This window comes from Pseudopipra pipra, chromosome 28, assembly GCF_036250125.1.
Source record: "Pseudopipra pipra isolate bDixPip1 chromosome 28, bDixPip1.hap1, whole genome shotgun sequence".
Classification (NCBI taxonomy): Eukaryota; Metazoa; Chordata; class Aves; order Passeriformes; family Pipridae; genus Pseudopipra; species Pseudopipra pipra.
Genome location: NC_087576.1, coordinates 1,211,408 through 1,237,941, shown reverse-complemented (window position 1 = coordinate 1,237,941; position 26,534 = coordinate 1,211,408). Strand labels below are relative to the sequence as shown.

At 49.2% G+C, this 26,534-nt stretch overlaps 1 protein-coding gene across 2 annotated transcripts in view; it reads left to right on the top strand.

Moving 5' to 3' along the window:
* UNC5D (unc-5 netrin receptor D) overlaps positions 1 to 26,534 on the top strand; it is a 93,994-nt gene that overhangs the window by 14,711 nt on the left and 52,749 nt on the right. For both annotated transcript variants that reach the window (XM_064637981.1, XM_064637980.1), the window contains exon 2: positions 26,224 to 26,442. In XM_064637981.1, coding sequence (XP_064494051.1) covers positions 26,224 to 26,442 — 219 coding nt within the window. The remainder of the gene's footprint in view (positions 1 to 26,223; positions 26,443 to 26,534) is intronic.

The following is a 26,534-nucleotide window of genomic DNA, read 5'->3' as shown; positions in this document are numbered from 1 at the left end:
GGGGTTTTAACAGTGACCCCAGGCAAGCAGCTTTCCTGCTCTGTGGCTTGATTCATCTCAGGCAGGTAAATCTTCCTGGCACGTGCCATTACTCAGCCCTGAGGTAAATGTGGCTTTCCAGGCAGCGTTTCAGCGAGCTGGGGGTGAAGCTGCCGGTGCCAAAGGTTGTGTTTAAATTAGTGTTCAGTTAAAATGTTTTATGGATGATGCTGGCAAGGACTGTGGTTTTGCAGGCTCTTGCAAATGCAGGTAACGTTGCTTTTCACTCCTTCTGTCAGCTTGGAAGCTGTCCTGAAGAATCCACCCAGCCAGCTTTCGGGAGAGCCGTGGCAGTGAGACATTCATAAAACTGGAAATTTGGCACTTTGTGGCCCTGTTTTCACAGAGTGTTTGTCCTGTTGGCACCGTGGGAGCCAAGAGCAGGCTCTGTGTTTGAGAGTTACCAAGAGAACCTTTGCTGGGCTCTTGATTTCTGACTGTGAAATCTGAAAAGCTGTGTGAGCAGGACTGGCCCAGCCCAGTGCTGCTGTCCAGGGGGTTCTGAGGGTGGCAGGTTAAAGCTTCTGTGCTTGCAGTTATTTATCCTCAGAGGAAGCAAATCCTTTCTTCACCCATCCCCAGGCACAGGTGGCATTGTTGGGGTGTTGGAGCTGGATTTTGGGGATGCTGGTGGGTCCCTCCCAACCCAGGATATTCCCTGGTTCTCTGAGCCCGTTGTTCCATCCTGGCTTTTTGTGTCTGTTCTGTTTAAAGACTTTTCAGTTGGGTTCTGGCCACACTTGCAGAGCTGCTCTGCAGGCTCCTGTCCCAGCACTGCTGTGCCTCCCTCAGGGGGAGCACGAGGGGCTGGAGGTGCTTCTGAGTGCAGGGAAAGCTCAGGTACAAACCCCCCACCAGCAGCTGATCCTTTTCCAGGGAGGGAGGATCCATCACATTATCACTGACTTGGGAGCTCCAGCCCCTGGCTGAGCAGTTTCTGCAGCTGCTCCTGCCTTGGACTCTTGTTTTTGTTGGTATTTTTCTCTCTCTCTCCACACGGTGGGATATTGTCAGAGGCGGGGGGAGGATGAACCCAACTCTGAAGGCAGAAATAATTGTTGTCCTTGAGGAATACAAAGGGAAGTGTTTGGAAATGGAGAGGCTGGTCCAGGCCCCTTTTATCTGCACCAAGAGCCAATTACTCCATTCAAGATGAAGTCGAGTGTGGGCAGTATGAGAACAGTGCCAGCCTGACCTGGTGACATCTGTTCTGGTCCCCTCTGGATCTCTGCCTGTCTTCTCTTTTATTCTGAGAAGATATTTGGCATGTACAAATTAAAACCAATTAAAGCACTCATCGATCTCTTAAATTGTTATTTATTAATAACAATTTCAATTACTGCTGCTTGCAATTTAAACATCAATTTGATTTTAAATCCCTCAAATTGTTAAATTTGAATAATTTAAAGCTGGATGATGTTTGTAAGAATAAGTGGCACAAGACAGGGCTTTCATCAATAATTTTTCACAAGTCAATCAGTATTTAGATTTTGGAGCTCTGTTATCTGATGGTGATATTAAAACCATCACAACCCCCTGGAATTCCCCTCAGGTGGGAACCACTGTGATCCAGCCCTGGCAGGGAAGGTTTGTCAGAAGCCTGGAAACAAAGAACATCTTTGAAGCACAAAAGCATCTTTAATATTAAAGGATCAAACAGGGAGAAATTACGGAATCAGTGTGAGAGAATTTGCTGATAAAAATGTATCTCCTGGATGGTTTGTGTTTCTAATCCAGTGTGGGTTTAGCTGGAGCTTCCCTGGGTGTATCCCACGTTCCCAGTGGGAGCACCAGAGCTGGGATGGATGGAGGGGGAGTCACAGAACATGGGGAGCCAATATTTTCTGACAATCCTGGAAGGTTGATTTGCAGGCAGCTGTGAAAATCAAAGGCCTGTCTAATGTTGGTTTGATTTTTTATTTTTTTTTAAATTTCCAGACCTTTCACGGGATATAAACATCCAGGTTTGCCCAGTGATTTACTTGAGAGTTGTAACTTTATTTCCTTTTATTTTTTGGAGCAAGGTGTCAAATGGTGGATGGTTTTATTGGTGTGAAGAGTGAGGGGATGAGTCACTTGGCCCAGGGTGGCCGTGGTGCTTTACCTGGCACTCTGGATGGCTTCTTGCAGGAAGCTAAAATGGGATAAGTGTCTCTGTTTGTAGCTCTCCAGGTTGGTTTTGCTCCTGGCAAAGCTTTGTGGAAGCAGAACTGGTTCTGTGCTTCCTCCTCTACTTGTTGGGGTTTTTTTATTTATTTTTCTGGAAGCTTTCTGGAGAACATTTGCATTTCTATCATTGTGGCTCTGTGCCTTCCCTGATGTTTTTCCCTTTCAACCCCTTTGTTCCATCCTGGTGCTTTGCCTTTCCCTTTGTCCCCCTGAGAAAGGGAATTCTCCGGTCAGCAATGCAGCCCGGGAGAAATGGCCTGTAAAACAACTTAAACAGCAGCTCATCTGTCCTTATTTGTGGCATTTAGATGCCTGAATACATTCTGGGGGGATTTGTCTTACCTGTGTCAGGAGTTCCTCAGCCAGCAGCCGTTTCCTGGGCAATAACAGTTTATTTAAACCATTTATTTGCTTCCTGGAGGATTCACTTGTTTGTGTGGAGGAGATGAGTGTCTGCTTGAAGGGGCCTCTCGATTTCTGGGCAGCAGATCCCCCTTTCCCTTCTGTGTCTGCTCCTGCCTGTGCCTCCCCACAGGTTGTCCAGGCCAGGGGACAAACTGGGAAGGGCAATTCCGTGCACACAGGGATTTGTGAAGGGTCTGGATCCTTGGCTTTGGAGTCCAGTAACCCACAGGCTCCAAATAAAGGGTTTTTCTGCAGTTGGAACACAACTGCAGTTCTTCTCCCTGCCCTGGGTCATCAGCTCCCCAGGTAAAGGGACAGTTGTGACTCCAGCCAGCCTCTGATGGTTTGGGCAGTGGAATGGGGGGGTGGGCACGGGCTGGCTGTGGATGGGATGCTCTTGCCCCTCTCTCCTCTCCTCTCCCAGTTTCCAAGGTTTTAACCTCGGGGTCACTGTGCATCCTCTGCCCTCTGGATGACCCACCTGCTGTCCCTTTTCTGTTGCTCACCCAGCACTGTCACCTGGGTGTCACCTGGCCAAGGAGTGAAGTGTGAAACTGGAGAGGGATGGAGGGCAAGTTGATTGATAAATCCAGATCATTCCAAGGTGTGTGTGTGTCCAGGCAGATGGACCTGCAGTGGTTTGAGGCACAGAAACCAAAAGCATCCTTTGATGTCTGGTTGGGCAGCAAACCCTGCTCAGCTGTGGCAGAATCAAGGAAAGGAAGGGTCAGCTCAGTGTTTATGCAGCAAATCGGGGCTGAAATTCCAGAGGGAAAATCCCCAACCCGTGGCCTTGGCCCTCCCTCGAGGTTGGTGAGGCTCCTGTGCACAAACAGGAGCTGTGAACACACTGACCAAGGCTTTGAACATTTTTTTCAGCTGGTGGCCACTGAGGTGTTTTTCTGTGCTCTCTCAAAGCTCAGCTGCAGTGCAGCACCTGATACCTCACTTATTAAACCTCTCCAACGCCGTGGCCTCCTGTTCTCTCATTATTTATGCCAGGTAAGGGGCTCTCTGTTCAGGTAATCATGCTGTGTAACTACAGAGGAATGTAAATGATATTTCCTGATACGCTGAGCAGCAGCCTCGGAATATAAATGATATTTATGAGGAGCTGGGAAGCGCTTTAAATATTGTGGAGCCGCTTCCTCTGACACGTCGGGGAGAACGACGCCCAAACACCGGGTTCTTTGTAAACTCCTTAATGGCAACAATTTTCTAAATCAAAGCAATCTGCACTTCCCCATTTACAATTTCATTTCTGAGTGCTAAAGTCCCATAAAAGGGTTTTACAGCGTCGGCTCCGGAGCTGCTGTGAAGTTCTCCAGCAGTGGTGCAGTGGCATTACCTTCAGTGGAGTATTTTATCTTTGGAAGGGTTTGTTCTTTTATGCAGGAATAGAATGCTAACAGATGCAAAATTTATTTTTAAACTTGGCTGGGGGGGGCTGAAAAAAGCACGTTCAGTAGAGGTGTCATTTGGTGCTTCGAATATACTTTGGACTGTAATAGTAAAATGTTTTTAAGAGCTTACAGTGCTGGTGGGGTTTGGTCCCAGGAAATGACCCAGATGTGAGGGTGGACACAACTTCCCTGCTGTGTCTCTGCTCCCCACATGGTGATGGTGGCACAGTTCACTTCCACTGCTCAGCTTTCCCCCCTGGGTGGGTTTTTGAGAGGCAGGTTATTCATTGTTATTGTATTAATTTGAATTTTGTGGAGCTGCCTTGGATGGTCCTGCCCCAAAACGTGCAGCTGGGTGTGTTCACACCCCCGGTTTTTAGCAGGAAAGCAGCAGGTTGGGACCCACCTGGGATTCCCCTGGATCCCTGCTCTGTGCCAGCACAGGGCTGTTCCCAAAGAACACTTCCCAGTGTGCCTGAACTGGGTGTAAACACGGGATGTTCCCTCTGCATTTCCCCAGAGAAACCCCCACAGTCTCAGATCTCGCTGCCAAAAAAAACCTCTCCCTCAGATTCAGCTGAAAAATCTCCCTTTTAAGAAAACTTTCTGCTTTCCATTGGGAAGAGAGTTGGCTCCTGACTTCAGCTGGTCTCTGCTGGCATGGAAAGCCCAGTGAACCCATCCCAACCCTTGTCTGGACATCCCCCAGAACGCTGAGGGCTCTCATGTCGTGGTGAAATATTCAGTGTTTCATGAGTAGAGACGTGAAAACTCGGCTGATATAAAATATTTCTGGATGACAGGCTCGTGTGAGTGCCCAATGCACGTGTCACATCAACACTTGGAAGTGAAGATTTATGTCTCCAGCCCATCCTCCCCTCTGGCTGCTCCCTCCTCCCCAGAGCTGGCAGGTTGTTTGTAAATCCTGTGTGGTGATTTCTGCTGAGCACAAACAAACCCTGTGTTTAACATCACCCTTGAAGAGGTGAATCCATCCCTCCAAATGCTGCCCCCTCCCTCCTCTGAAGGGCAGCCCAGGCCCTGCTGGAAGCTGTTCCCTGCAGGAGGAGTTTTTGTGTCCTGACCTTGCAGGGGAGGCAGGACTGTGTCCCAGGATCTGCATCTTCCCCCGGCCAGGAGCATTAAATCTTCATTTAGGGGGTTTTAAGTGAGAAGTCCTGAGTATGCAGGTGTGGAATTGCTGTTGTTGGAGCTAACGAGGATGGATGAGAGCTCTGGGGAGACGACCTTGTGTTGGTTTTCAGGCAGTGAAATTCCAGGTGCTCCCCTTCCTCAGGTGACACTCCAGACATCAGAGGTGTCACGAGGCACTGCCAGGCTGAAGGAGGAGAGGGGTTCTTTTGAGGGGTTTTTGGTGGTTTGGTCTTTTTTTGAAGGAGAGGGAGGGGTTGATTTGGGGTCTTGAGAATAAGCAGGGTGTTTTTATTCCTGTAAGATTTTTGGTGCTGTTCAGGCTGGATGTTGAGATGTTTTTAGGTTAAATAATGATTTGGAAAGGACAGGAGTGATAAATGGCAGAGTCCCTCATGGAGCAGGCAGTGGCATTCCCCAGTCCCAGTGGATTTTGAGGGTCTGGGATGTTGCTGTGGTGGCTGAGCTGGTGAGTGGGGGCACGAAGATCATCCAGCTTGGCTGGGATGTGACAAGATAAACCCTTGTGGAGAGATTAAGGAGGGAAGGAGGTGTGCTTTTCTGTCCTTACCAATCCTTCACTGCCAGGCTTTAATGCTGGGAGGACTGAACTGCATCCTTAGGGAGAAAAATGGGGCATCAGTTTGTCCTGAGCTCGTCTCTGTGTGGTTTAAGAGCTTTTGAGCGGGATGTTAATTAGAAAATCAGCAAAACGGGGGGTTTGTCAACCCCCTGGGGTTTATTTTTAGAGGTTTATTTTTCTTATTTCTTCTGTGGAAGACACGGGATGTTGTTTTGTGCTTGGCTGGGCTCGGAGCTGAGGTGGCTGTTGGCATTCCTTCGGAACACCGGCCGTGCTCGTGTCCTGCAATTTGTCTTGTTTAGTGCAGTGTCTGCTCACTGCAGCCTTTGCTGGGCAGCATTGTCCTCTCTGTGCATGTGTATTTGTACCAGTGGCAGCCTGGGGAGCTGTGTGTGCTCTTCCCCATCCATCCAACGGGGATTCTTCCCTATTAAAAGCTCAGCTACTTTGGGAAAATGCCGCATGGGGCCACGTGAGCTGTCACAGCTCCACAAACCACAGTGAGCCCAGGGCAGGTTTATTGGGGCTGTTACAGGTACTTCAGGCACCTTACACACTCTGTGGCATGTGGCAGGGAGACAAAAATGAACTTTAATCACTTCAGATTACTGGAAATTATTTTTTCAGCTCGTGTCATAACAGGGAACGTCGCCAGGCTCCCTGTGTCCCACGCCAGGGGAGCTGCAGGAAATGAGCTTGTCTGCTCCACACAGAGCCTCCTCTCAGGCTGTGCTGAAACAGCAAGAGAGTCTGGGTTCTTGTGGCAGAAAATGATCTCTTTTATTTTATTGTTGACGCTTTTTGAAGCGGTGGAAGGTGGAACAGTCAGGTGGCAGCAGGGCCACCTAAACCCCGATGGCTCAAAAACCAATCTAGCCTGGTGGTTTTCCTTTGGGTGAGTGTCTCAAACTTCCCTCACCTCAGGAAACCCGAGGAGTGGTGCCTGTGCCATCCTTTGGGAACTCCAAGCCTGCAGAATAACCTGGAGATGTAATTGCAGAGCGGGCTCTGTGTTAATTGAAGTGCTCAGGAAGAGTCCCCGTGCCAGTGAGGCCGTGGGGCACCTTCACACCCTCTCAACTGGGGGATGTTGCTGTTTGGAACAGCTTGAGGGTTTTGGCTGATAGCTCAAGGCTGAGCACAGCTTGCCTTTTCTCTCCCTTTGATGTGCTCTGACACGAGCCTTGGCAATAGTTCTGCTCTGCTCCTTGAAACACTGACTGACCTCACCCAGAAAACGTAGGAAAGCTCCCACCTGGAGAAGTGTCTTTCTGAGAGCAGGTGGTTCAGGAGCTCTTTTCTGTGTCTGTTTTGGCTGTGATTCCCTTTGCTCTGAGCCTCCCTTTTCAGTCTCTCCAGATTTTGCACAGTAATACGTGAGCTTGCAGGGTTGTGTTTCAGATGTGCCTTTACAAGGCTGGGTTGGACGGGGCTTGGAGCAACCTGGTGTGTTGGAAGGTGGGGTGGAACAAGATGAGATTTAAGGTTCCCTCCAACCCAAACCATTCCAGGATTCTGGGAAGGCTGGATGAGCCTCTCCAGTGGATTGTGCTGCTCCCTGCAATGCCTCAGCTGGGCTGAGGGTTGCTTTCTCTCTCCACATGTCCTCTATGCAGTAATTGTGACTCCTCCTGAGTTACACTCCTGCCATGAAATCATCCCCAGGCTTCTGTCCCTCAACCAGGAGCAGGGGGTGTGTTACTGTGCTGAGTGTTCGGGGTTCACTGGGAATGGATCCCAAACAGAGATCTGAGATGTCACTGAGGTGTCACCTCCCATCCCAGGGCATGAGGGTCCATGGAGATAAAGGAAAGCCAGGTAATTTATGGTAACAGATGGGCTTGGACTCTTCTTGGAGCTGTTGAATGCTTTTTAATTTTTAATTTGCAGTGACTCTTCCATCCAACATTTAACTGACTCCTCTGCTGTGTGCTTTTAAAATTCATGACCAGGGAAAATGTCTGTGTGTGTGTGAGGGACCTCGAGTAACGGGGCCTTCATGTCTGCAGTCATCTCCTGGGGTTGGATGGAACAGGGAGAGCCTGGGAAAGCATTCCTGGGGCTGGGCACTGATGGACATAAGGGTGGAAGTGCAGATCTTATTTAGAAAAACTCCTGCAAAACTGATGGTGGGGACATCAGTGCAGATCTGTCCATGTTATCCATGGACAGAATCCTGGAGCTGTCCCCTGTGCTTTAACCATTCCATGTGCAGATTTCAACCCTATGGAACCCCCAGATCTTAAGCAGCTGCTGCTGAGTCTGAGAGCCAGACCCTGAGCACTGGGTTGGAGCAAAGCTTTAATCCCCATCTGGTGCCTGGCCCCTCTGTCCCAGCAGAGCTGTTTGAGTCCTGCTGCAGGGACAGGGCTGTGCCAAGGCAAACAGAAGGGAAGGAGCTGGATCCAGTTCTCTCAGACAAGGCACTGCACCTTGGAGCAGTGCAGGGGGTGTGGAGGTCTGTGAGGGGCTCGAGGGGCTCCAAACTGCTGCTTCTTTGTTAATTAAGAAAACCCGGTAAGGGATGGGACAAGCAGTGCAGAAATCTGGGCTTGGAAAAGGCCAGGAAGGAGTGACAGGGAGCTGTGCAGATGGAGCTGTCTGAGGAGCCCCTGCTGATGTGGGAGTGCTGGAGGCCACACACTGCTGGGCACTGCAGGGGACTTGTCCTCGGCTGCTTCTGTTGGTCTCTTTTCCTGCCTTTTCCCAGGAAGCACCACTCAGGCAGGAATCTTCCTCAGGGAGCCTCCCGCTGTGCTGGTGATTGCTGAGCTCAGTGTGTTGCCCCCCATCCCACAGCCATGGCTGGGGAAATGCTGGGATGTTAAACCTGGAGCAGGTGCCTGAGAATTCCTGGATGTGCTGGAGCACAATTGCAGGTCCTGCTGGAGCATTCAGTGCTCCCTTCTGGATGTTCCTCAGTGCACTGCACGGGGATCCTCCTGTCATGTGGGCAGAGGGATGTGCCCTTAGACCCTCCCCTGCTCCAGAGTAGCCCTAAATGGAAGGAAAAAACTGGAGAAGCAGGGCCCAGAAATGTGCCACAGCAACTGCAACTAAACTGGTTTATTGGAGCCCTGGAAGCTGCTGGAGCTGCTTATCTGTCTGAGATGGGGTTGGTGGGAATCTGGGATAATCACAAACAGAGGGAAGCACAGGAGATAAACCCCCCCAGCCCTGCTTTCCTGGGAGTTGTTTGAAAGGGAGTCATGCAAACAGCAGGTTGGGAGGGGGATCATTACAACGAGAGTTCTGAGCACACAAACTCTGCAGGGAGACAAAACCCTCGGGCTGTGGGAGCTGAAATCGGCCTGAGGAGAATTAGGAGAGAGGGAAGGGACAGGGAACCACAGAGCTCCTCTTTGCTGGGAAGCAGAGCTGCAGAGAAGAGCCCTGTGTGTGTTCCTGGAGTTCTGACAGGTCATTAATTCCGGGGAAATTGCCCCAAAGCTGCTGAGGTGTGGAGGCTGTGTCCAGGTTGCTCATTAGCTGCTGTCTGGGTTAAATGCTGCTGGTGGCTGCTGGAAATGCAGCTCTGCAGCTGGGGATGGAATTGCTCTGGGATGCACTCGGTGCATTCCAGCTGCTGGGCTGGGCTGGGGGAACAAGGAATCCTTTCCAGTGGGACAGTTGTGATTTTGTGATAAATAGCTCTCACTTGGGGGGAGGGCAGTGGAGTGTCCAGCTGGCAGAGGGAGACAATTCTCATGCACTCCCTGAGCACTTCAGCCAAATCCCTGGGCTGTGTGTCAGCAGGGAAACAACCCTGAATGTCATGGACAGCCCTAGAGAACTAAGTATTGCTTAGTTTTATTGTGTTACTGCCCTTTCTTCCATTGCCTGAAAGAAGGGAGACGTGGGGGACCCTTCCTCCATGACAGGGAATAAGGGGTAAATCCAGGAGTGTCCTGATTTCTGGGGTAAGAACAACAGCTGTCTTTGAAAGACCAAAAAAAAAAAAAACAACCCCTAAACAGGTATTGTGTCGATGGCTTGAAAAATAATAGAAAGTTTCCCAACTGTTGTTGGGCTCATTGTCTGTTAGTTGGACCCAGGAGAACACCCACTATCTCCTGCAGTTGATTATGCAAATATGAATAAATATGTGAATACCTATTCCAACTTTTTATCCTCTGCAATCTAATATCTCCCCTGACACAATACTCTCAAATTATCTTCAGTGAGTAATGACTTGCATTTAGCATTTTATACCAAACTGTCATATAGATCATTTTCTGTAATACTTTACATAAATTAGGAATCCTCCCCCATGGAATGTGCAGGGCTGCCAGAGAGTTTTTACAAGATTAAAAGTGCAAACAACACAATTCTGGTGTAATTTGGAACGACAGGAACTGAATAAAATAGTAAACGTGGAGGTTACAGTAAATTACAGTGTCATTAGTCAGAATCCTTCAGGGAGTCGTTTGGCTTGCCCAAAATGGGATGATTTTCTTTGCTGGTGCAAACTGGTGGCTCAGGGTCATTATCCTGGTAATTGTTATTCTGTGGTGGGGCTGTCTGGAAGCTCCTGGTCAGCAGAGCTGGGTCTCAGCTGGGAGGGACCCCCGTGTGTGTTTGAGGCTTGGTGGTTCCAGGGGCTGAAAAGCTGATGGTCAGAACCCCCTGGGAGAGGAGGAGTCCCTGGGTTGAGGTGGAGCCCCCGGGAGCTGCAGTGCTGGGCAGGCTCTGGGGGCACTGGGAGGATTTCCTGGCCATGGGACACCCCTGTCCCGTGTTTGTCCCAGGGAACTGTGCCTGAATCATATCATCCTTTGAGACTAAGTAGGATTCTTGCTTGGTGGAATTATCATTTGAGCAACTTTTCAGTGCTGGGCTGAACTTTGTTGCTTGTTTTCCCTGTTGGAAGTGGAGTGTGTTGGGCAGGGAATGCACTGCCCCGGACCTGCAGGGTTTGGTGACTGATCCCACCTCTCAGAGGGGCCATCACAGCCCTACCTGGCACTGCCAGCAGCCTCACAACTGCATTATTTCATTCCAGGTGCATCAGAGGCTGTCAGAAGGCACTGAAAAATGCCTTTGTGTGCCTCAGTTTTGCACTAATGAATATTAAAGGCAGCGATTCTTGCGTCCTTTCTTCCTCCTGCACCTCCATCCTTTCCACCTCCCCTGTCCCTTAATGGCTCCCAACTGTTATCCCAGCAGCAGGAAGGGCTTTAGTACCTGCTGTGTCATCACCTGAGGTGATAATTCACAGTGACAATTCAGTGCCCATAAAATGGGAGGTTTAGGGAACAAAACAGGGCCAGGCCATCAGAGCCCTCCCAGGGGCTGCCATGTTTAGCCTGTTCTGTTTGTATCACCACAGAGGAAGAGATAAAAATTTATATTGCTTTTAAAAAGACATAAAAAGTACTGTGAGTGTGACTGCTGTCCAGGGGACAAGGGGAAAGGGGGGGGTGACAGGAGATGATGGAAGAACAAACACAGGGAGGAGGGAGGCGGTGGAGTCCCCACCCCTGGAGGTGCCAGGGAGGGACTGGATGTGGCACTGGGTGACAAGGTTGGTCACAGGTTGGACTTGATGGCCTTGGAGGGCTTTTCCAACCTCAGTGATTCTGGGATTCTGTTTTGTGGAGCATCAGGAGAGGAAATGTTGAGGGAGGGAGAGGATCTGTCCCCGAGCAGCCCCCGTGTCTGTGGGGCTGGACCAGGGCTGGGGTTCAGGGGTGTCTGTCCTGGCTTAATGCAGGAAATCCTCAGGAATGCACCTACTCCCTTGGAGCTGCCCTGAGAGGGTCACAGCAGTGTCCTTGGAAAAACAGGGGCAGTGCCTGCTCAGTGGTTTTGGGGGCAAGGTTATCAAGGTGCAGCCAGGAGCCAGGACTGGGGGCTGCTTTGCCCTCCTTTTTGTTTGTTTTTGCCTTTGAAATGCACATTTCCCACTCCACAGAGAAGCCACTGCCAGGTAGAAAGTTGTACTCGGGTGAGAATTCCTGTTCTTGAACCAAGAAGAAAGAGCAAACAGGAGTGGGACTGTCCATTCCAAACACAGCAAATTTAAGATTCAGGGCTTCAAATTGAAATGTAATAAAAATGAGAGAGATGGAGATTTGTTCCTTAGATTATTCTCTGACATCAGAACCGCTTGCAAAAGAAACAGTCCGTTGTTGCCTTAAAAAAACTGAGGCTTGATCAAGTTTATATTTGAGGGCTTTTATTTTAATTATGTGGAGTTTCTCTGCCTCGCTCTGCAGAGCTGCAGCCAGGGCCAGAAGGACCTCATTAAAGATTGCTGAACAGTTTCTTTCTCATTTTGCTACTTCCCTACTGCTACTTTTATTACTTTTCCCTCTGGTGCTTGTCAGTGCGGGTGTTGTGTTGTGCATTACTAAGCATAATAGGGGAAGCATGTGGGGAATAAAAAGTTATTCTTGCAGCCTCCATAACCCCAGCTAATTTATGGATGAGCTCTGCCAGCGATAGCAGAACGGAGGCAGTTGTGTGTGTGTTTTCAAAGGCCTTTCTGCAGCTTGGTTATGCAATTCCAGAAAGGAATCTTTCATCTTTGCTGCTGCAGGGTGATGGGGTGGAGGATGGGAACTCTCCCACTGTGGTGGGTGATGTTAATCAGCCACGGAAATCCCTGGGATGAATCCCTGGCTTGAGAGTGATGCTTTTTCCTCCTTTGGCCTCTCTCTTGGGCTGTGCTGGAGGCCCTTTGCTGGTGGATAAATGTCCTCTCTCCCAGGGCCTGGAGACCTGTTGGCCAACACTGAGCCCCCCAGGGAATTCCCACCTCCACCCTGGGATGGGCAGGAGGGAATTTTGCAAGTGAAACTGTGGCTACCCCGTGAACAGGTTGTAGTTTGTGCTGTTTAATACCAGGGGGAAACAAGGGTTTGATCCACACCTTTGGGCTAAACTTTATTGCTCATTTTCCCCGTTGGAAGTGGAGTGTGTTGGGCAGGGAATGCACTGCCCTGGACCTGCAGGGTTTGGTGACTGGTCCCACCTCTCAGAGGGGCCATCACAGCCCTACCTGGCACTGCCAGCAGCCTCAGAATTATTTAATCCAAAGGTTTGCTCCTCGCCTTTGCAAAATTCGTAATGGAAAATCTGTGATGGAGTAGGAATCCTTATATCCAGAGGGAAGGTGAACCAGTGCCCTCTGTCCTCTGCACAAGCTGCTGTGAGCCCTGTGCCCTCCAGGGGATCTCAGCCCTCCCTCCTGGATCCCACCCTGGGCTGCATCCCAGCATTCCAGCAGCCTTGGAATTGGGATTGGTACCTCAGCACTGTGCCAGACACGGATTGGAGGCAAACACTAGTGAAAAACAGCAAAGGTCATTTCAACAGCAGGGAAACGAGATTCTACAAATAACATATGTCTGGCAGCTTTGCTGCCTTTATTATTCGGAATAAATTGGTGTTAAAAGCCCACAGGATGCCCATCAAAACCTGGGAATTCGCTGTGAGGATCCCTCATGGGCTGGGTGTGTGTTGTCACCGTATGGTGGGTTCTGTCCCTTCCAAAGGGAACAGCCACATCTGCTCCAGGAGATGCTTTTGCTTCTGAGCATCTCCCTTTCCTTGTGCTTCCTGAATTTGGGCTGAAGTAGAAATAAATTCCTCTTCCTTTCCCGCCCTGTCTCCACCAGCCTCCCTCTGTTCAAAGGAATCCTTTTGCCTCAGAGGCTGGAGGGGCTGGGTTGTTTCGGTGGATAAAGGTGAATTTTTTCTGTACCTTTTTCCATTTTAATTTCTGGGCTGCTTTGTTTCCTCTTCCTCTCTGCCCCTGAGGGCTGGGGCTGTGATCCAGAGGGAGCTGTCCTGGAGGAGCAGGGGGTGCAGGATTACCCTCAGAGGGGGCTCATGACATCAGTCCTTCATCTCACAGAAATCCTGCATTTTCCTAACTGGAAAATACAGTTTGAAAGGAGCAAAAAAAAGCAGCACCTGCTGCATTTTTCCAGTTCAGCCAACCAAAGTAGGAACGTTTCCATGATCACAACAACCACCACCTCCCTGGATATTTCCCTGTACTCCCCTGGATATTTGGAATTGAGCTGTTTATTTCCAGACTCTTGGCTGATTTGTCCCAAATATTGGATGTAGTGACAGTGAATTGTGGTGTTGCTTCATTGTGGTTTTTTGGGGGTTCGTTTGGGTTTGGTTTTTTTTTCAAGGTTGGTTCTGAGTCCTCCTGAAGTGAAGCTCTGACCACAGACACTGAGGCTTTGAAACCTCTGAGCATCCTTCTTCCTCTTTCACTTCATTTCGTGGCCAGAGCACTAGATTTTATATCACCACAAGAAAAACTTATGAAATATTCACCTTTTAGTGTGCATTACTTTAAAGCCAGATCAATAAAGAGATGACCAGAATGGAAAATCCTCCCAGCCATGTAAGAACCCTGCAGCAGAAGCCCCTTTTCCTGCCCAACCTGCTTCATTCATACACGGGGATTTTTTTTCCCCCTCGATATTATTCTTAATTAGCCCTCAAAAAAGAGACAGAATGTGCCTTTTGGGGCTAAACTCAGCCTAATTAACAGTGTATTCTCCTAGATTTCCTGGTTATTATCACCCTGCTGCTCCTCGCCTGCAAGACACACATCCCCTGTTTGTGTAGTTAGCAGATTAAATAAAACCATTAAAAGGGTTATATTTTTAACTCCAGAGTTTTCTTGCCCCCACGTGCACCTTTTAATGTGGGAAATTAAGCAGCAGGGAGATCGAGGCTGAGTGTCTGAGGCCATTCCAGGGAGATCCATTGAGCAGGCACTGCTCACAGAGCACTTAATCCACGCCTGGGAAGGGCTCCGGGCTGTGTTCCCCAAGGAAGGCATTTATTTGCCAAATTAAAAGCCCAGCCAGGAGAGGCCTGGGTGGTATTTAAGCACATTTTATCGACTCCTGTTCTGCTCCTGTTTCCTGGAGTTCCCTCTGATGGGAGATGATGGATGAGCCGCCTGCCTGGCTCTCACAGGGGTGAAATACATCCCTGATTTATTCTCCTTGCACTGACAAAACAGCTTTTGGTGTGGCTGGAGCGTGGCCAAGCTGAGAGCTCAGAGTCCTGGCAGCTCCTCTCCCCTGGGCTGGCTCCTCCTGGGCTCCTGCCCCAGCTCAGGTTAATGTCCAGTGTCAGAGCCAGTCATGGGTGTGGACAGATCCAGGGGCTGTCTGTGGGTAGTGACAAGGTCTGGGGGTTCAGTTCTGACTTAAATAGGATCTGAACCTTCCCCCCAGAGGGGGCCTGGCCAGAACTCCTGTGGGTGTGTGGTAGGGGTTGTGTGCCCAGACACACAACCAGCTGTTACCCCAGGGTTGGTTCAGAGTGTGTGACACTCCTGTGTCTGAGAATCTAATCTAGGAGCTCTGGATATGGTCCTGGGTGTTTGGGTGGTGGTGAATTTGCCCACAGGTGACGTTTCTCTCACCACAAGACCGAGTTTTCTGATGAGGAAAATCACTTGAAATATGTCATAGCTGCCCTGTGAGGATGTGATGAGGTTAATCATGCTTGTTTTCCAAACTCCTGTGTTTAAGTGCAGCCTGAGGTGACCCCCCTCACTGTAGCACATGGGCAAGAGCAAAGGCCATCTGATTTTCACACTAAATGTGTCTTATTTGTACCTGTTGATTTTTCAGGATGTGGAATGAAAGATGCCTGGGTGGAATCTAGATGGGTGTATCTTCTGTAATACCTGTAAATCACGTGTTAAGCAGATGTGAGATCTATCACTGCGCTGTTCCACCACTCTTTCAGGCCCTTTTAGTGAGTCTTTTTTTTATGGAAATGCGGATTTTTATCTATATATTGTTTATCTCCCTCTTGCTTCAAATATCAAACTTTGCCGTGACTTTGGCTATTTCCTGCAGCTCGTGACTGCACAAATCCCTTTTCAGGCACTGATGTTCTCTGCAAGACTAGATCAGAGCTGTCAGGCTTGACAAATAAATCTCCAAGTCTTGGAACAAAAGGGCTCCTGCTCAGCGAGCGGGCGACAAGCACGGGTTAACAACTCCAGGGGAGGGTGACTCAGGCAGCAGGGAAGGAACCAGTGATTTGTGTCATCCAGAGATGTGAGAGGGGTGCTGTTCATGGGGCGTTTGAAGGGAGTTCTGGAATAACTCCACGTCCTTAGCAGAGCTTCCCACAGGAGGTGAGGAGAGGCTGAGGCTCCCGGGGCTCCAGGTGTGACCCAGAGGTGTTCCCGGGATGTTCTGGGGCAGGGGATTGTGGGCTGGCACATTCCCAGGGGGGCTGTTTCTTCCCTCCTGCTGTAGCAATGGGCTAAAAGGAACAGCTCAGTGGGCAGGGGAGCGTGTTTTCACCCCAGGGAAGTTCCAGGGCAGTGGTTTCCTCGGAAGGCAGGCAGGGAGCAGGGTTTGGAAGGATGGGTGCAGCAGCACGGGGGGGATTAGCTGTCAGCTCATCTCCCATGACTTGGCTCAGTGAGTCATGTATCTGTGCTGAGGTATTTCTGTTCAACAGCCTTTATTAAAGGTGAGGCATCAGCGGCGTTTGCGAGACTTTTTAGGATCAGTTGGCATTTGGAAGGGAAGATGAAAACCTCTGCGCTTTGTTCTGCTCAAAAAAAACCACTGAGAATGCCTCTGTCTCTGACAGGCCATCTCAGATGATGAGGAAAGGCTTTGTACATTATTAATAAAAAAGATTGTCATCAGTATAATTCCTTTGTGTTCTCAGTTCCCAACATGAAGCGTGTGAGTGTTTGTTGATCTCGCAGAGCTGCTTCCGTGCGCGTGACAAAACGCTCGGGGTTTTCAGCACCAGAATGGATTTGCCACCCTCTTGTTAGAGGTATTTGTCTTTTTGAATATACTGAGTATCATATATTGCATCAGGATATGTGTTGTGCCGTGTTTCACTCTGTTCCCTGTGATGTAGATCAATGGGAAGCACTAAAACTCCCAAGTGTTCCAGCACAGACGAGTTGCAGGGAGTCTGTTCCACCAGTGGGGTTTTCCATGCTGCTCATCCCAAGTATTTGTGAATAGAGGGATGATATTGGCTCAGACTCTCATTCATGTCTCTAAATAAGACCCTGTTTAAATGTCCTGTCATCAGGTGACAGCAGCTCTGGGGAGGTCACACCGTCCCTCACTCACGGGGTGCAGCTCCTCACATTAACCAGACTTGGCAAACCAGTGTAAGCATAAGTTGCAAGTCAAGCATGTGCTTAAATCTCATTGACTTTTTAAAAGCAGTCTGAGAGCTGTTCTGTGCTAAATTGGAAAGTTAATGCTGCCTCCCTGTCATCGGGTGGGATTTATTTTTAGCCGTTCACACAGTGCCAGGAAAAGAAGGTTCTAGACACGGAGTGTTTTGGTAGTGATGGAGAAACCAGCCCAGCCTCACCTGGAGGGGGCTGTGCTGCTGCTTCCTGAGAGGTGCAACAGCAAACTGATGGTTGGAGGGCAGGGGATAATCAGTGCTTGAATGGAAATGCAGCATTCCAGGGCGTAAACACGTGCTGCTGCTTTCCACGGGGGATGAGGGAGTCGGGGGAGTGTTGTTGGATCAACATCCTGCTTCCCACTGTGTCCCTCAGCAGCTCTGCCTGCCAGGGCAGGGCTGGGCAGGGGGCATGAGAAAGCCCAGCTGGACTGGGCTGGACTGGGAGCAGCTGCCAGAGGGGTGGGTGCCTCATCCATCACTTCCCTAAGTGAGAGCTGAGGGTTATTGCAGCCAATAAAGCACCACAGCTCTTAACACTGAGAAACTGAACTTAAATAGTGTGTTTGGGAGCTCGGAGGAGATGGATTTTAATGTCATACTCCATAAAATCTGACACGCTGGGGGGAAAAAAATGGGAGTGTTGTGGGATGTTGTTGCTGCCTTTTCATTTTGAGAGCGGCTCTTGAGCTGGGAGGGAGCAGAGGTGGCTGCTCACCCCCTTCCCTGCCCTGCCAGGGACAAGCAAGGCACTTTATCAGCAGGTTTCCAGCTGTGGGTTATATAAAACCACACAGATTCCAGTCCCAGGGTCTGTGTTTCTGACCCATTCTTGATCCAGCCAATCCTTCAGCCTGCAGCCTGAATTACAGGGAGCTGCCTCTCGAGCCATCGAGCTGCCTCCGCTTCAAAATTGAAATGGTCCCGCTCCCAGTGGCACCAAAACCCTGCAAATGGGGGCTGGCTTGATTTGCTCATTTGGCTCATCCACCACAAAAAATTACCAGCAATTTTAGGGCAAGTTGCAAAGGATGTAATGCCTTGTATTACAGGGCGAGAAGTGCAGTGCAGGAAAATTGAACCGTGGGTTGGAATCTGGAGGGACTCTGAAGGTTGTTCTCTGCAGGAAATAAAGCCCTGGCCAAGGCCTGAGGAAAATCACTGCTCTGGGCCTGCCTTCCCTGGAGCCACCTGGAAAAACTGCTGGGGTCACAGTGTTCCCTTTTGCCATGCAGCAAAGGAATGTTGGGTTGTTAGTGGAGCCAGGGCAGGTGAAGTTCTGATTTCACAGAATTCAAAAAAAAAAAAGGCAGAAATACTCCCTTTGGAAATCAACCCAAAATCTCCCCTCCAGAGTTTCTTCCAGTCTTGCTTTAGAGGGTAAATGAGGTGTGTTCTGGCACTCTTGGAAAGGCTGAAATGTGATGCAGGAGTTTTCCCCGTGGTCGAGGTCCCAGAGCTTGTGTCGGAAAATTCTGGGGGACTCTTAAAAAATTTGAAAAAAAAATCTGTAAAAAATATGTTAAAAAAAAAAAAAATATCCTCGTGGAGATTCCGTAAAAGAGCAGAAACTGCAGCGTTTGGTAAAATTGGCTGAAGCCAGGGGCAGACAGAGGGGAAAACTCTGACAGAGGAACTTGGTGCGAGGGGGAGCTGAGACACTGAGAGCTCTGTGTCACTGGAGGGGAGGAAGGGGGAGTTTCAGTGCTCCGAGGTGTGTTTTGCCAGTGGAACGATGTCAGTCCCAGGGAATGTGGCTGAGACACGTAAAGGGAGGCTCCATGGAAATCCAGATTTCCAGTCTCTCCCCCCAGAAGTGCGTGTTTGCAGCACGGAGCCCGCAGCTGTAACTCTGCCTGGTCTTTAGCATGACAAAAGCAGCCGAAGCCTAAAATGCCCCTTCCCCGTGAGAAGCAGGATATGGAAAAGCTTTTTTTCACAAAAGTAGCTCGTGATTCAGATGGAAAATGTCAGGTTTTGAAAATTATTAATCTTTGTGCCTGGCAGAGCTGTCAGCTGCAGGGGCGTTCGGCGTGGGAGGCTCTTGCGGGAGAGTGGTTTCCAAGTGGAGTTTTATTTTTTTGGGAGGGGGCTGTTTTTCACTTTTCCCTTTGTTTTTTTCTCGGGATTCTTTTGTTCCCCCGCGGGTGGCTGAGTAAACAGGCAGTTTAAGTTCAGGTTGGGACAGGTAGGAAAGCTGAGGGAGTCACAGCTCTGGCAGAGCCACAAACGGGTGTTGCCACCCCGGGGTTCTGATTCACTGTCAAGGCAGAGGGAGGGGGGGAATAATGGGGACAGAAGTGGAGAAATTGGTAAACAAGTGAGTGAGAAAGGATTCTGTGCCGAGTTAGCCCAGAAACGGGGGCTTGGCAGGAGGGGCTGCTCTGGTGGAGTGCAGAGCTCTGAGCTGGGGGGTCTCCCGGGGTCCTGCCCTGCTGGTCCTGGGCAGGCTCTGGGAGGGCATTCCCAGCCCTTTTCCTGCATTCCCAGCCCTTTTCCTCCATTCCCAGCCCTTTTCCTGCATTCCCAGCCCGTTTCCTGCATTCCCAGCCCTGCATTCCCAACTGCACAGTTAACAGCTGAACTCAGCAGTCCTAAAGCTCTTTTCCTTTATGGTTTTCCTCGTACCAGTCCCACGGCCACGGTGGCTGTCGAGTGACTCCCCAGGTTTCCTCTTCAAAGCATCTTTAAGGTTGGCAAACCCAGGGAAAACCAAAAAGGCTTTTCCTGCCTCATTTTGTGCAGGGGAATCTTGGCCCAAATCCTTCCCAGGTTTAGCAAAAGCTCTCTGATGGGAAGGAGAAGAATGGAACGAGAGTTGCAAAATCTTTAGTTCTTCCAACAATTAACTGGAGGGCACTGCAGAAATCTTGTCATGTTCCAGTGCAGAAAACAGCTTCTGAGAACTACAGTGACACAAATAAATTGAAATGCCCCACAGGCCTCTGTAAATAACATTACAGAGCTGCAGTGCTTTGCTGGTTCAGTTTTAATTGCTTGGAGTGGCTGTTCCATGAAATATTTGTAGCTGAACACCTGTAAAAAGTACAAAAAGAGCAGCCAGGGCAGGCCCAGCCCGGAATGGGGAACCACAAAGGTGCTCTGGAGCCCAAAGAAATGGATTTCCCACTTTGTCTGAGTTTACAGGGAGATCTAAAACACCTCCATGGCTCAAGTCTCCCTGTATAAGTAGAAAACATCAACTCCTGGGATCTTTCCTGTTATGGGGGACACTGGAGACTTCAAAAACTGGGCAGTATTTGAAATACCTAATTTTTTTTTTTTTTTTTTTTTGTGAGACAAAGCCTTATAAAACTTTGCTTCCAAAACTGCATTATTTAACTGCAGATAAAGTTTGTCTCCCCAGTCACAGCAAAACAAAATTTCAGAATATAAAGATCCGTCATTAAATTTGATTTATCTCTCTATTTAATTTGTGTAAAGTGCAGCAAGGAATGGAAATGCAAATTCAGCCAATACGTGATTTTATAGGGATTTGGAAATCTAATATCCTTCTCCTCTAAACTCCTATCTAAATTCAGCACTGGATGCTATAGTTAAAATGATGTCTATTAACACCTAATGGCACCTATTTTCTTATAAAATTTGAGTTACCTGAAGGAGCAGAAATAACTGCAGCATTCTTTAGTCCAATTTTAATTAGATCATTAGGGATTTAAGACTCAGTAGATGAAAATTACACTGAGTGTCCCTCCATTGTGTTTCAATATATGTATTTATTACTGCAGCGCTCTCAGACTCTCAGCATTAAAACAAGGGGCACATTTTCAGAGCTTGCTCTCTCCCTTTAATCCAGAAGGAATGAAACTATTTCTCTCTTAGCTGATGGGGTTTTTTTCCCCCAAATGAGCATTCCCAGATCTGTGTCTCAGTAATTAAGATGAAGTGAAGCCAGGTCTGCTCCCAGCCACAGCTCTGTGCTGGGTGAGCACGGCAGGAGCAGCAGCATTAGTGAGACACAGCATTTGCAGTGGAGTGTGAGTTCATTTGGGGAGTCCCCTCCTTCTCCTGTGAATCCATTTCCTCTGGAAGTTGTGTTTGTCAGCACCAGGAGTTTGGTATTTGGTGGCAGTGACTGGGAAAGCAGAAGGGTGGGTTTGGCAGTGAACAGGTGAGCACTGAGCACTGCAGCCTGGGCTCTGTTCGAGGGGGTTAGTGGTATTAATTCATTATTGTTCCTTCTGAGCAGAAATGCTCTTCTTCTTCTTCCCTGGGAGGAGTTGTTTGGGGTGTTTTTAGAGGTCAGTCCATCCCCAAGGCTGCCCTGGCTCAGGGCAGGGCTGTGCAGGAGGAGCTCAGGGAGCTTTTGGTACCTCAGGGGGGGAAGAGACAGGGGCTCCTCTTCCCTCTGCTCCCAGAGACAGGAGCTCCTCTGCTCCCAGAGACAGGAGCTCCTCTTCCCCCTGCTCCTCAGAGACAGGAGCTCCTCTTCCCCCTGCTCCTCAGAGACAGGAGCTCCTCTTCCCCCTGCTCCCAGAGACAGGAGCTCCTCTTCCCCTGCTCCTCAGAGACAGGAGCTCCTCTTCCCTTTGCTCCTCGTCTGGGCTCTCCCCTGGTCGAGCAGTCCCAGCTCTGATCCCAGCCCAGCTCCTGGTTCTCATTCCCTTTGCACCTTTCTGAAAGGAGACCTTTAAATAAACCCAGAGGAGGGCAGTGATTCATGGTTTGTTCCCCGTTCCTGTGTGTGGTAACTGTGGCTAAAAAAAGGGGGGATGTGGGAGGGGAAGTTCCTTTTGTGTTTGGAGTTGTCCTCCTGCCTGCTCAGACACCATCCCTCGTTCCCACTCCGTAATTCCCTCCTGACAGTGACTGATGTTGGAGTTTGATTCTCACCAAGGTTGCTGTGCGAGGCAGGAGAAGTTTGATAACTCCTCACACAACGCTGGCAAACTTTTTTTTTTGTTGCAGATCCATCTGTTTAGAATGCTGGAGAATCTTTTTTTCCCCCTTTAAAGATTTATATTGCTTGCACACTGCCGAAAGAAAAAAAAAATCTGGATGTTAAATAAATGCATGAATGTGGGAAAGATTCTTCAAGTTTGTAACCCACTTAATATTTAATAAATGTAATAGATCATTTTTATAAATATGTATAGCTTAGATATAAATAAATTTAGAATACATAAGGGATTACAATAGGACACACATTCATCTCTGTTGGCACAGAACAGACCAGGAATGTTTTATGAACATATTAATCCTCATTGGTGAAAATAAATGCCCTCCTCTCCTGCAGCCCAGTGACAGAGTGGTTGGTGGCAAGTTCCTGTTCTGAATTCCATGGAGCTGGAAGTGCAGCCCTGCAAGGAGCTGCAGAGGTGCTTTTGCTGCTGACAAAGAGGAATTAAGGCTGGAATTTGTGGATGAGGGTGTGATGCTTTTAAACTCCATCCCATTTTAGGGGAAGGAAGGTGTCAGTGAGTGGTGCTGCCGTGGGAGCAGGGGCTGAAGGAGGGCTGGGAGCTGCAGGGAAGGTGGAATAAATGAGAGCTGAGAGAATGGCCTTGCTCATACTGGAATAAAAATCCTCCCTGGGGAGGTCCTGCCCACGGGGGGAGAGTTCTGTGGGTCTGGAACAACAGGCACAGCCACACCTTGGGGGTGCCCCGGGGTCCTTGCTTGGTGATTTTGTGAGAGGAGGCATTTGGATGATAATGTTGATGCTGCTCTTTGGTGAAAAGCTGGGGGGGAAAGGGTTTGTGTAGGAAAAGCCTCCAGAAATCAGAATGTTTTGGGGACAAACAGCTTTTCTGCTCAGGGAGGGTCGAGGGACCCCATGTGTGCTCTGTGGCACTGAGGGACTGTCACCCTCCTGCTCCCCAGATTTGGGGTCAGACTTCCCCGATCATGCAAAAAAAAAAACAAACCACAAAAGGGTGATCAAAGCAGCCCCAGTGCATTCCAGAGCAAAGCCAGCTGGGAAGAGCCCAGGTGTAGAACCAGGAGTCTCAAGTGGCAGCACCCAGCTCCACATCTCGGCCCCTGCACACAGGAGGAGGAGTGAGAGGCTTTAAAATTCAGATAAGGAGGGTGAGTTTGCAGCTGAAGATTCTGAGCACACTGCTTTCCTGTGATAATATCCCAGATTTGCTTCCACAACTTATTGCACATTCTTTTTTTTTTTTTTTGGAGTTTTCATTGCAGAAAATTGCCAGGAGGGATGGATTTTGTCTTCCTCAGCTGGCAGAACAATTTTCCACCTGTCGCCCAAATATTTGATGAGAAGGATTATGGTGCAGCTGCTGGAAGTTTATCCTTCATATCCATGGGAAGCAAGAGGGGCTGGTGAAGCAGAGACACTGATATCAGAGGTTGGCTTGCTGAGATGGATCTGCAGCACTTGTGCTGGAAATTCTGACAAAGATGTGAAATGCAGAGAGGAGCACGTTGAGTGCTGCAGTTTTACCCAATCCCTCACTTCCCTCCAGTGCTCCTTTTTCTTCCTGCCCTTGTGAGTGCTGGGTTTTGAGGCTGGGGTGGCCTCCTGTGCCCAGCCAGGGCAGCAGATTTGCACCAGCTCAGCGGGAGGGGTCGGGAGGGTCCCTCTCTCCTCACTGCCCTGGGAAAGGGCACCTCTGGCAGGAGGAGCTGGAAACACAGGTGGATTTAACAGCAGAAGTGGTTCCTCCTTGGAGGGTACATGTGGATATCCAGGAAAAAAAATGGGTTGGGATGGGATGGGTTGGGATGTTTCCCCCTGGGAGAAGTCTTTGCCCAGTATTATTGTTGTATTTATTACAAGTTAGGTGGCTTGTTTGGGACACTTCTGACTTTTTTTTTTTAATATGGAAAGAATAATGCTACTTATTTATTTTAAGTAATTGCTCACTTGGAAGAAAAAAAGTTCAGAACTCAGTTCTTCATTGTTTTAAAATGTCACTTTAACATTTAAATTATACCCTAATCAGTTGTGAAATACTGACTCATCCCTCTCTGCTGCTGTCCACATTTTCTAATGTGGTCTGACAGCAGCAGGTTATTTATTTCATAGAAGAATTTAATGTTTGTTCTCAACTTTCTCCCCCCCCCCCCCCTTTCTTTTTTGTTTCTGTGATTGCCATAAAAAGATTTAAAGTCCCTCCTGGCCCCGTGTGCGGAGCATAAAGCACAAAGCACTTCCTGAAAGGTAATTTTCCAGCAATGAAAACCACAAGAATTGTGTTTCAGGGTCTGCTCTTCTGTCATTCCCTGCTGCACCCAAACAGCCCTTTTTCTGTAGCTCTGAAGGGCCTGAATGCTGAAAACTGGGGGCTGGACATGAAAAACCCTCAGAGGTGGGCAGTCAGAGCCCTTGGAAAGTTCCAGGTGCTTTCAGGTTGGGGCATGAGAAAGATGATGCACAAAAGGAAGAGGCATTAAGTTAAAATTCCATGTATTAAGTGCACTTTGGGAGAGGCTTTGCTTTGCTCAGCAGCTACCTGGGAGGAAATGTTATTTATCTGGGAATGTGCATTTATGGAGCATCAGTAATAGCCTCATAATTACATGTTTTAGGACTTGACCCTGGAGCAAAATGTAGTAATATCTGTCTGTTTGCTGGGGAGAGAGAGTCATTTCTCCCTCTGTGTGCTGGGATCTGCAGCAGTTTGGTTTTCAAGGGCATTGATGGAGCTCCATTTAAGTGAGAAGAGGCACCTTGACTGACCTCGGGATGGGAAAGGTTTTCCTTGGGAAGGAGCCACTTCCCCAGCCCAGAACCACCCAGTCACAGGCAGATCGTTAAATCCAGGAGGAGATTTGTGCCCTGAGTTTCAGTGGGGCTGGGATTTCTCCCTTTGTGTCTTGCCCTAAATAGCAAATTGAGTGGAATGGCACAGGGTCACCCAGAGTTCTCCAGCTGAGTGGCCCTGCTGGGATTGTCTGCAGCTCTCCCTCCTCACCAGAGCTGCTGCCTCGTGAAGCACTCGGAGCGCTGATGGCAGTGTGGGATTTCCAAGCCTCTCCAAACCCCCAGAATGACAGTTTTCTGTTATTTCCTCCAAAGCACAGATTTAATAAAGCCTGCAGGGACACGCCATCGCTGCAGATTGACAAGATGGAAATTGGCATCAATGTTCAGTGGTAAAACACTCAAACTTGTGCTAATGTTTTCCAAAGTAACGCTGAGAAGGTGGTTTAAAGCACCAGCCTCGTTTGAGTCGTTGTGGTTTCCCAGCACAGCCTCAGAGTGTTTGCACACCCAGCAGTGCTGAGTGCTGAGGGACAGGGGCCTGGCTTGAATGGAAACAAAGACAAAGGATGTTCTCATTATCCTGCCATCTACTAGACCTGGGGAGGTTTTTAGACTCACTTCATAACTTCCCTCTCATCTGACTTAATTTCCTTGTTTGGGTTCAGTCACATCCCTGGTGCCCTCAGCTCTTCCCTTCTCTGATCCTGGGTTCCTTCATCTCCTCTCTCATCCTCTGGCTGGATGTGTTCAGTGCTTTCCAACCTTCCATCACAATTCAATCCCTTCTGACATTATTTTTTGCTGTTCTCTGAATTTTCTCAAAAAAAGAATGACAAACTACCGAGATAAATTCCAGCCCTGCTGGAAGTCAGTGGGAATTTCCCAGGTTTGACCTGATGAGAAGTTCTAGTGAAGGAAAAGCCTGGATTCCAGGGCTCCTGGAATTCAGAAGGTGAGGCTCAGAACACTCACTATTTTGCAGTTTCTGGCCCTACAGAAACCACTCTTCCCCTTTGATATCCCCTTTAGGGGCTGCAGGCAATGGGAGCAGAGTAAAACCCCCTTGAGAATCTCCTCTGGGAGGGCAAGAACCAGCAGCTTGGTTGTCCCAGTGCTGCAGGGAGCTCTTCATGTCTGTGGTTAACGCTGATCCCTGTTAAACCTGCAGCAGCTGGCGAAAGGAAATTAAATTCAGTGGCAGGAAGGGAGATTTGGGAGTTCAGGCACCGGGCTGTCACTCCAGGGAGGGAGGTTTAGTGTCTCCTTCTTCCACAGACACTTTCTGGGCAACCCTGGGTGAGTCGTTTAATCTTTCTCTGCCTCAGTTCTCTGTCTGTAAAACTGTTCACTGTGGTGCTGCAGTTTCTGATGATTCTGATGCTTCTTTTCTGTCCCTTTTCCTGACAGTTCTCACACTTAAATTCTTTGACTCTGCTTGTCTGTCCTCGCAAAGCACAACCCGACAGCTGCCGGCTCCTCTTTAAATCAGTTTTAAACAAAACCCCCAAGTGGTGTTTCATCAGAGAAACGGCACAAAGGGTGAAAAACGTGAAAAAAAAAAAGTGAAAACCCATGAAAACCATCTCTGTTTCCCTTTCCTCCCCGTGCAGGCAATGAGAACAGCGAGGCCCTCCCGGAGTCCATCCCCTCCGCCCCCGGGACGCTCCCGCACTTCATGGAGGAGCCCGACGACTCCTACATCATCAAGAGCAACCCCATCGTGCTGCGCTGCAAGGCCAAGCCAGCCATGCAGATCTTCTTCAAGTGCAACGGGGAGTGGGTCCACCAGAACGAGCACGTGTCCGAGGAGAGCCTGGACGAGGCCACCGGTGAGGGCGGGGACGGGTCGGATCCCGGGAAAAGGTTCTTCCCTGGAGGGGGATCGGGCACTGCCCAGGCTCCCCAGGGCAGTGGGCACAGC